Source organism: Dicentrarchus labrax, unplaced genomic scaffold (genome assembly GCF_905237075.1).
Source record: "Dicentrarchus labrax unplaced genomic scaffold, dlabrax2021, whole genome shotgun sequence".
NCBI classification, from domain to species: Eukaryota; Metazoa; Chordata; class Actinopteri; family Moronidae; genus Dicentrarchus; species Dicentrarchus labrax.
In genome coordinates, this window is record NW_026136719.1 from 2,142,622 (window position 1) to 2,152,621 (window position 10,000).

Here is a 10,000-nt window from a genome sequence, read left to right on the forward strand (position 1 = left end):
CCTGTAGTCCACCTGTAATCCACCTGTAGTCTACCTGTAGTCTACCTGTAATCCACCTGTAGTCTACCTGTAGTCTACCTGTAATCCACCTGTAGTCCACCTGTAGTCTACCTGTAATCCACCTGTAGTCCACCTGTAATCCACCTGTAGTCTACCTGTAGTCTACCTGTAATCCACCTGTAGTCTACCTGTAGTCTACCTGTAATCCACCTGTAGTCCACCTGTAGTCTACCTGTAATCCACCTGTAATCCACCTGCAGTCTACCTGTAGCCCACCTGTTGTCTACTTGTAATCCACCTGTAATCCACCTGCAGTCTTCCTGTAGTCTACCTGTAGTCTACCTGTAATCCACCTGTAGTCTACCTGTAGTCTACCTGTAATCCACCTGTAGTCTACCTGTAATCCACCTGTAGTCTACCTGTAGTCTACCTGTAATCCACCTGTAGTCTACCTGTAGTCTACCTGTAATCCACCTGTAGTCTACCTGTAGTCTACCTGTAATCCACCTGTAGTCTACCTGTAATCCACCTGTGGTCTACCTGTAGTCTACCTGTAGTCTACCTGTAATCCACCTGTAATCCACCTGTAGTCTACCTGTAATCCACCTGTAATCCACCTGTAGTCCACCTGTAATCCACCTGTAATCCACCTGTAATCCACCTGTAATCCACCTGTAGTCCACCTGTAGTCTACCTGTAATCCACCTGTAATCCACCTGTAGTCCACCTGTAATCCACCTTTAGTCTACCTGTAGTCTACCTGTAGTCCACCTGTAATCCACCTTTAGTCCACCTTTAGTCTACCTGTAATCCACCTGTAGTCTACCTGTAGTCTACCTGTAATCCACCTGTGGTCTACCTGTAGTCTACCTGTAGTCTACCTGTAATCCACCTGTAATCCACCTGTAGTCTACCTGTAATCCACCTGTAATCCACCTGTAATCCACCTGTAGTCTACCTGTAATCCACCTGTAATCCACCTGTAATCCACCTGTAATCCACCTGTAGTCTACCTGTAATCCACCTGTAATCCACCTGTAATCCACCTGTAATCCACCTGTAGTCTACCTGTAATCCACCTTTAGTCCACCTGTAGTCCACCTGTAACTGTGTGTTTACGTACTCATGGAGGGCTGGCTGCTGGTCTCGTGCTCCTGCTCGTCTTCCTCGATGCAGGAGGTGATGAAGGAGCTTTCAGCAGCAGGAGAGGAAGGGAGGGTCTGACTGTAGGAGGAGGAGGAGAAAGTTTATAAAACAATAGAACTGAACCGGATCGGACTGAACCGGATTGGACCGAACCGGATCATACGTACCTGTACATGTGCAGGTTGAGCGGCCCAAGCAGGCTGGAGGAGGAAGGCCCTGATGTGGCGGGGTCAGAGGTCACGGCTCCCCGTTGGAAAGGGTTGGAGTGATCAAAGACAGAGACAGCGATGGACGCCCGCGTTCTGGCACCTGTCAATCAATCAGTCAATCAATCAATACAAAGGATTCAGTTTGATTATTGATAACAAATCACTGTGTGTTATTGATGGGAAGAGGAAGAGGAGGAGCAGCTGGTTGGTTTCAGGCTCATTAGGCTGTTACAGTTGCTCATTGTCTCCTTTACTGAAGGACCTCCATCACAACCATCATTACTCATCAGTCTGTAATCAATCATCTGTAATTAGTAATCTGTAATCTATAATCAGTAATCAGTATGCTATTAATGTGTTATTAGTGCTATTGATGTGTTATTAATGCGTTATTAATGCGTTATTAATGCTATTAATGTGTTATTAATGTGTTATTAATGCAATTAATGTGTTATTAATGTGTTATTAATGCTATTAATGTTTTATTAATGTTATGTATGTGTTATTAATGCGTTATTAATGCTATTAATGTTTTATTAATGTTATTTATGTGTTATTAATGCTATGAATGTGTTAATGTTATTAATGCTATTAACGTGTTATTAATGTGATTCTGAGGAGCTTCAGGACGGAAAACTGTTATAGCAGAATATTTAGTTAAAGATTGAGCTTACACACACACAGACACACACACACACACACAGTACCTCTGCTCTTCATGATGTAATGAACAGCTCGGTCACTGATGGCAGCGTCACTCGGCTGAATGTCCAGAAACGGTTTGTTTCCTACTCCCATGGACACCATCTCCTTCAGACGCATCTCTGACACACAGGAAGTACTAATAACTTCATTTATACACACAGGAAGTGCTCATTATATTAATAACTTTATTCATACAGTCTTTGGGGGAAAGGTAGAATACGTCATTAAACTCATAAACAGGTTAAAGAGGTTAAAGGTCAGACTGTACCTTTGTTCCGGGTGGCCTGGTTCCACAGGATGCGGGCGATGTCGGCGGTCCAGGCGTGTTTGACGTCCGCCGTGGCGGCCTGAAGGATGAAGGTCTGGTTCTTGGACGTCCTCCTTCTGAACCAGATCTCAAAGCGCAGCCCGTTGTCTCCGGTGGACTCAGTCAGACCCACATCTGCTGTCTGCAGGACAAACAGGAGTCAGTGTGACCTTTGACCCCTGCAGCCTGATCGATCGATTAACTGATCGATCGATTTACAGATCGATCGATTGAAGGGTTTACCTTGAAGGAGTGTTTGTAGATGAAGACGTCCAGCCCCCCCTCCACCTTCCTGGGTTTACTGAACAGGACCAGCTCCTCAAACAGGAAGACGTGACGCTGACATTTCCTCCTCCCGCTCCAGACAGTGAACTCATCCTGACGGATCAGCTGACCCTGCTCCTTCAGGTTCACCTGGGAGGGAGAGGAGAAGGGAGGAAGGAGAGGAGGAGGGAGAGGAGGGAGGAGAGGAGGGACAGGAGGGAGAGGAGGAGGGAGAGGAGGAGGGAGGAAGGAGAGGACGGAGAGGAAGGATAGGAGCAGGGAGAGGAGGGAGAGGAGGAGAGGAGGAGGGAGAGGAGGAGGAGGAGGAGAGGAGGGACAGGAGGAGGGAGAGTAGGAGAGGAGGGAGAGGAGGAGGGACAGGAGGAGGGAGAGGAGGAGGGAGAGGAGGGAGAGGAGTCAGTGGATGAACACTCGAATCTAGTTTTATCTGTTTCTGTTTTCATCAACCATCAAACAAAAGGAGGAGGAGGAGGAGGAGGAGGAGGAGTTGTTTAAGGATAAACTTACGTCACAGTCTCTGATGGCGTCCATGGCCAGCAGGTCGTTACCGTGGCGAAGCTGGAATTTGACCATGTCGGTGGCGGCCTGCAGCGTGACAAGCTCCGCCTCCTGAGCTGCGCCCACCTCCTTCATGAGGTCAGTGAGGAGCAGAGCGTATTTACTCATCCTCTGAACGGGTTTCAACAGGTAGGACGAGAGGTCCATCTTATCCCCCAACTCCACCTGCTTCCTCTGGGGGGGGGGTCAGTGTCAGTGGATCCTATTCTCTAAAGAATGTGTGGAATGTGGAACAGCTTTAATCAGAGGTCAGAGGGAGTCAGTAGAGGTCAGAGAGAGTCAGTAGAGGTCAGAGGGAGTCAGTAGAGGTCACAGAGAGTCAGTAGAGGTCACAGAGAGTCAGTAGAGGTCAGAGGGAGTCAGTAGAGGTCACAGAGAGTTAGTAGAGGTCGCAGAGAGCCAGTAGAGGTCACAGAGAGTCAGTAGAGGTCAGTAGAGGTCACAGAGAGTCAGTAGAGGTCACAGAGAGTCAGTAGAGGTCACAGGGAGTCAGTACAGGTCAGTAGAGGTCAGAGAGAGTCAGTAGAGGTCACAGAGAGTCAGTAGAGGTCACAGAGAGCCAGTAGAGGTCAGAGGTCAAAGGGAGTCAGTAGAGGTGAAAAGGGAGTCAGTAGAGGTCACAAAGAGTCAGTAGAGGTCACAGAGAGTCAGTAGAGGTCAATAGAGGTCACAGGGAGTCAGTAGAGGTCAGTGGAGGTCACAGGGAGTCAGTAGAGGTCAGAGAGAGTCAGTAGAGGTCACAGAGAGTCAGTAGAGGTCACAGAGAGCCAGTCGAGGTCAGAGGTCAAAGGGAGTCAGTAGAGGTCAAAGGGAGTCAGTAGAGGTCACAAAGAGCCAGTAGAGGTCACAGAGAGTCAGTAGAGGTCACAGAGAGCCAGTAGAGGTCAGTAGAGGTCACAGGGAGTCAGTAGAGGTCAGAGAGAGTCAGTAGAGGTCACAGAGAGTCAGTAGAGGTCAGAGAGAGTGAGCAGAGGTCACAGAGAGTCAGTAGAGGTCAGTAGAGGTCACAGAGAGCCAGTAGAGGTCACAGAGAGTCAGTAGAGGTCAGTAGAGGTCAGTAGAGGTCACAGAGAGTCAGTAGAGGTCAGAGAGAGTCAGTAGAGGTCACAGAGAGCCAGTAGAGGTCACAGAGAGTCAGTAGAGGTCAGTAGAGGTCAGAGAGAGTCAGTAGAGGTCAGAGAGAGTCAGTAGAGGTCACAGAGAGTCAGCAGAGGTCACAGAGAGTCAGTAGAGGTCAGTAGAGGTCACAGAGAGCCAGTAGAGGTCACAGAGAGTCAGTAGAGGTCAGTAGAGGTCAGAGAGAGTCAGTAGAGGTCAGAGAGAGTCAGTAGAGGTCACAGAGAGTCAGCAGAGGTCACAGAGAGTCAGAAGAGGTCAGTAGAGGTCACAGAGAGCCAGTAGAGGTCACAGAGAGTCAGTAGAGGTCACAGAGAGTCAGTAGAGGTCAGTAGAGGTCACAGAGATCCAGTAGAGGTCAGAGGTCACAGGGAGTCAGTAGGGGTCACAGGTCATGCTGAGTTCTCACCCTGAAGAAGGAGTTCCCGTGGTTGGCCAGCAGAGCGTCAGACTTTGGTTTGTTCTTGCTGTAGAGAGCGTACAGACTGAACTGCTCCTGCTGCTCAAACATCAACATATGATATCATCACTGTGTAACCATGGAAACACTGGTATCGTCCACATAATGAATACAATCAATATAATCTATAATCTATAATGGATAGAATCGTACATGTCTGAGGAAGCAGTGTGGCACTCTCAGCGGATGCTTCCAGCAGGACTCCAGCTCTCTCAGGAAGAACTGGCTGTGGAAGTCCAGAAGCTTCTCCAGGTTCCCAAACACCACGGAGCGTTTCCCCCTCAGGTCCTGAGGAAGGTCCACGCGGTCCATCTCCGGGAAGTAGTGATGGAGGATGTAACGCAGGGAGCGCACATACTCCCGCTCTGTGGTCACCATCTCCTCCACCACGTGACGCAGCTTACTGCAACACACACACACACACACACACACACAGACACAGAGTAACACAGGAACACACACACATACACACAAACACACACACACACACACACAGTAACACAGTAACACACACACACACACAGACACACAGTGACACACAGGAACACACACACACACAGAGTAACACAGGAACACACACACACACACACACAGTAACACACAGCAACACACACACACACACACACACACACACAGTAACACACAAAGACACACACACACACACACACACACACACAAACACACACACACACACACACACACACACACAGTAACACATGAACACACACACACACACACACAGTAACACAGGAACACACACACACACACACACACAGTAACACAGGAACACACACACACACACACACACACACACACACACACACACACACACACGGTAACACACACACATCCATATTTTATAATCATACGGCAGTAAAAACATTTCCTCTAAAAAGTACAAAAACAGAAGTAGAAATAAATGAATAAGTGCAAAATGAGTATGTGTGTTCACCCACCTTCCTCTGGGTCGGGACTCTGCTGTGGGGCTGCTGGAGGTCCTGGGTGTGCTGGGTGTGGCGGGGCTGTGCAGTCCCTGTGCGGCCCAGCCAGGAGCAGCCGTCCTGGGGGACAGCGTGAGATCGGCGGCCTCGGTGCTGCTGATCTCCAGACCACGGATGAACACGCCCGTGTTTCCTCTGCGCGCCGGCTCGCTGAGGGCGCGGGGACAGGGGCCGTACCGCGGCACCTCCGGGGTGGAGGGACAGTCGAAGCTCTGAGTCTTCCTCAGCTGCTGCCGTCTGCTGGAGGAGAAGAAGGAGGTGGAGGAGGAGGAGGAGCCGAGGCGGGGGAGGCTGGGACTGGAGGAGCAGATATCCACCCGGTCTGAGGACTCCTCTGAGGAGGTGCTGCGGAACAAACGCTGGAGGAGGGGAGTGTGCTGGGGGGAGAGAGGGGAGGAGGTGAGAGGGGAGGAGGCGTTGGGAGGTAGGGAGATGTCACCCTGAGGTGGGCTGGAGGAGGTCTCGACCCCCCAGAGTCCTGACAGAGACCTCCTGGAGGAGGTGGAGCTCCTGCTGCAGGTGGAGTCTGAGCGCTGTCTGTGGGTGGAGCTTCGCGTCCTGAGCGCCGCCTCCATCTTCCTGTCAAACATCTTCTTGGTCTCCTGACACTTGGACCAGGCGAAGCTCCACTGACGGAGGCCTCGCTCGCCCCGCAGCTCACCCGCCGCAGCCTTCATCTCCTGGAAGCGTGCGTCCGGGATGGGAGGGTGCTGGCGGCGGTACTCCTCCAGGTAGCCAATCCCAGCCTGGCATTTGTCTGGCAGCGAGCACTCCTCCATACTGACACTGGCTAGGTGACGCATACCCTCAAGCGCCCAGCCATAGGCCTGCAGAGAGAGAGACACAGAAAGAGAGAGAGACTGCTGTAGGTGACATCATACCAAGGGGGCGTGGCCTCAGCCTAACCTCTGACCTTTAACCTCCTGGACCCAAACCCAACAGGAAGTCGGGCATTTTGAATAAACTCCAAGGGAGCTGATCGGATCCACTTCAAATTAGGTCAGTTAACTCTACAGACAGACAGACAGACAGACAGACAGACAGAGAGACAGAGAGACAGACAGAGAGACAGCTTTATTAAAAAAGAAGAATCTTATATATGGTTGAAAATTAACAAAAAGATTATTTGTACTGACTCTACATGTGTGCCATCTATATACCTCCATCAGAATCCCCCTACTACAACCCGGATATTTTCTCTGTTCTTGAGGAGGAAATTAACCATTATAAAACCATGGGAAATGTATTACTCTGTGGGGACTTGAACGCTCGAACAGGGGAAAGAGCTGACACTATGAACACCCAGGGAGACAAACACTTACCTGGAAGCACCTGCTTCCCCCTCCCTGAGCTTTTACAGCTCTGCCGTACACTGGGTCTGTACATAGTCAACGGCAGGCTACGAGGGGACTCTCTGGGTCGCTACACTTACAGCTCAGCTCTTGGCAGTAGTACGGTAGATTATTTCATTAAAGATCTAGATCCAATGTCTCAGAGCTTTCACAGTCAGCCCCCTCACACCCCTCTCAGACCACAGCAAAATCACAATCTATCTGAAAATGAAACTACTACTGAAACTATTCAATACTATTCAATAGACACCACTAAATTACAACATACAAAAAACTACACTTATCTTGGCCTCAACATTACATACACAGGAAACCTCAACATGGCGTTGAAAGATCTGAGGGACAAAGCAAGGAGAGCTTTCTATGCAATAAAGAGAAACATTAAAATCTATATTCCAATCCAAATCTGGCTTAACATTTTCCGATTTGTACTAGAACCAATAATTCTATATGGCAGCGAAATTTGGGGACCAAAACTAAATAATGAATTTGACAAATGGGACAAAACAACCATAGAATCTTTCCACAGCGAGTTCTGTAAGAGCATCCTGCAGGTGCAGAGAAAAACACCAAATAATCTGTGCAGAGCAGAGCTCGGCCAATACCCCCTCCTACTAAAAATACAGAAAAGATCAATTCAATTTTACAATCACTTAAAATCAGTTAACCCCCAGACATACCATCACAAAGCCCTAACATACCAGGAGCTGAAACCAGAGAAGAGTCCCCTCAGCCAGCTGGTCCTGAGGCTCTCTGCAGTAACATGTCCCCAACAGCCTCAGGACAGCAACACCAACTCAATCAGACCAAACCAAATTATCAACAAGCAAAAAGAAAAATATATTGAATACTGGAAAGAATCGACCAAAACACAAAGTAAATTACAATGTTATCTGACCCTAAAAAGAGAATTCACACTGGCAAATTACCTGAGCACAATAAAATGTCCTAAACTAAGAACAATGTTGACAATGTACAGACTGAGTGAACACAGCCTGGCCATAGAAACGGGTCGCCACAGACAGAACTGGCTACCAGAAGAGGAGAGACTCTGCTCCCAGTGTGACAGAGGACAGGTAGAGACAGAGCTGCACTTTCTAACCTCATGCCCTAAATTCAAAACTTTAAGAGAAAAACAATTTGCAAACATTTCCCAAATATACCCCGATTTAGAATTATTATCAGACACACAGAAACTCCCCTATTTACTGGGAGAAATGCCCAAAAGTCAAATTATTGCAGCAAAATATGTCTCCTCATGCCACGAACTGAGGACGACCAGTGGAAACTCTGTAAATGTATAAAATAATTGATTGTTTTAGTTGTAGTTGTTTTTGTTGTTGTTTTTTTTATATATATATATATATACATACACACACACACACACACACACAGGTTTACAGTTTTATCTATTTTATTTTAATTTATATATTTTAATATTATATATATTATATTTAATAATTAGTTATTACTGTTATATTGACAACAGACTACTTGTTTTAACTGTAGTTACTTTACTACTGTTTTAATGATATTTTTAGTTGACACAAACTGATTGATTGATTGATTCATTGTAATTAATTACTTATTATTTTTAATTCCAAACACTTGCTTTGGCAATATGTACAGTGTTACGTCATGCAGATAAAGCCATTTGAATTGAACTGAATTGAATTAATGAGCTTCACACACATGTCTGGACACACACACACACACACACACACACACACACACACACACACACGCACACACAGTCCTACAGTAGGCCACTGGGTCAACTGTGTGTGTGAGTGTGAGAGACAGTGTGTGTGTATGTGTGGGCTCAGTGCTCCTCAAACTGATTGTTTCCTGATGTGTCCTGATCACTGCAGCCGCTCAGTTCTCACACTCTCTCTCACACACACACACAAGTAGCTCAGACTTGGCATGGGAACCGGAGGGTCGCCGGTTCAATTCCCACAGACCACAAAATATGGAGTGTGGGTTGGTAGCTACAGAGGTGCCAGTTTCACCTCCTGTGCACTGCCGAGGTGCCCTTGAGCAAGGCAACCTAACCCCAAAACCTGCTCATAACGTTGCAGCCCCATCACTCCACCATCTCTCTCCCTGTTTGCCCTGTCAGTCAGTAACAGTCAGTAACAGTCAGTAACAACACACTCACTGTACATCAGTCAGTAACAGTCAGTAACAGTCAGTAACAACACACTCACTGTACATCAGTCAGTAACAGTCAGTAACAGTCAGTAACAGTCAGTAACAACACACTCACTGTACATCAGTCAGTAACAGTCAGTAACAGTCAGTAACAACACACTCACTGTACATCAGTCAGTAACAGTCAGTAACAGTCAGTAACAACACACTCACTGTACATCAGTCAGTAACAGTGAGTAACAGTCAGTAACAACACACTCACTGTACATCAGTCAGTAACAGTCAGTAACAACACACTCACTGTACATCAGTCAGTAACAGTCAGTAACAACACACTCACTGTACATCACAGCATAACATCTGTCAGTCCTCTGCTCACACCTCACACATGTGATTACAACCAGAGGACGGGGACCCTGCGAAGGGGTCACAGAATCAATGTGAGATCAATGTGAGACTATTGAGTGTTTGTTTGTCTCCAGAACAAATAAAACACGAGAAATAAACTTTAACTTCAGTTGACTTCATCACTAATGCTGTCTGTATGTCAGTCTGTGCTAGCTGCTGTTAGCTATCTGTACCCGGACTGGGAGCTGGAAGGACAGAGGGACCCAGTGGGGAATACTGCTGGGGAGCAGGGCCCGGATGAGCCACAGAACCGGAGCGGGGCCCGAATGAGCCACAGAACCGGAGCAGGGCGGACCGAC

The 10,000-nt window shown here is 47.8% G+C and overlaps 1 protein-coding gene and 1 long non-coding RNA gene across 58 annotated transcripts in view; one reads left to right on the forward strand and one right to left on the reverse strand.

Annotated features, from left to right (window-relative positions):
- plekhg4 (pleckstrin homology domain containing, family G (with RhoGef domain) member 4) overlaps positions 1 to 10,000 on the reverse strand; it is a 46,298-nt gene that overhangs the window by 2,742 nt on the left and 33,556 nt on the right. The window contains exons 13-24 of one of the 8 annotated variants that reach the window (XR_007880688.1): positions 5,743 to 6,614; positions 4,940 to 5,189; positions 4,736 to 4,825; positions 3,160 to 3,384; positions 2,611 to 2,781; positions 2,329 to 2,509; positions 2,063 to 2,179; positions 1,314 to 1,455; positions 1,025 to 1,224; positions 838 to 958; positions 717 to 804; positions 574 to 595 (exon numbers count right to left, since the gene is read on the reverse strand). Coding sequence is in view for 3 of the 8 variants with exons in the window: in XM_051378101.1 (XP_051234061.1) it covers positions 1,116 to 1,224; positions 1,314 to 1,455; positions 2,063 to 2,179; positions 2,329 to 2,509; positions 2,611 to 2,781; positions 3,160 to 3,384; positions 4,736 to 4,825; positions 4,940 to 5,189; positions 5,743 to 6,614 (2,157 nt within the window). In the remaining 5 variants the exon portion in view is untranslated. The other 7 variants (XR_007880689.1, XR_007880690.1, XR_007880691.1 and 4 more) reach the window with 7 other exon arrangements.
- Positions 3,487 to 4,832, forward strand: LOC127351049 (uncharacterized). 50 transcript variants are annotated; one of them, XR_007880730.1, is made up of 5 exons: positions 3,493 to 3,538; positions 3,579 to 3,658; positions 3,709 to 4,213; positions 4,314 to 4,543; positions 4,614 to 4,651. It is a non-coding gene; the product is annotated as an uncharacterized LOC127351049 (long non-coding RNA). The 50 variants fall into 50 exon arrangements; XR_007880744.1 differs by lacking the exon at positions 4,614 to 4,651 and adding exons at positions 4,584 to 4,613; positions 4,702 to 4,832 and having other exon boundaries at positions 3,495 to 3,538; positions 3,599 to 4,303; positions 4,354 to 4,433; XR_007880748.1 differs by lacking the exon at positions 4,614 to 4,651 and adding exons at positions 4,584 to 4,613; positions 4,702 to 4,832 and having other exon boundaries at positions 3,495 to 3,538; positions 3,599 to 4,293; positions 4,404 to 4,433.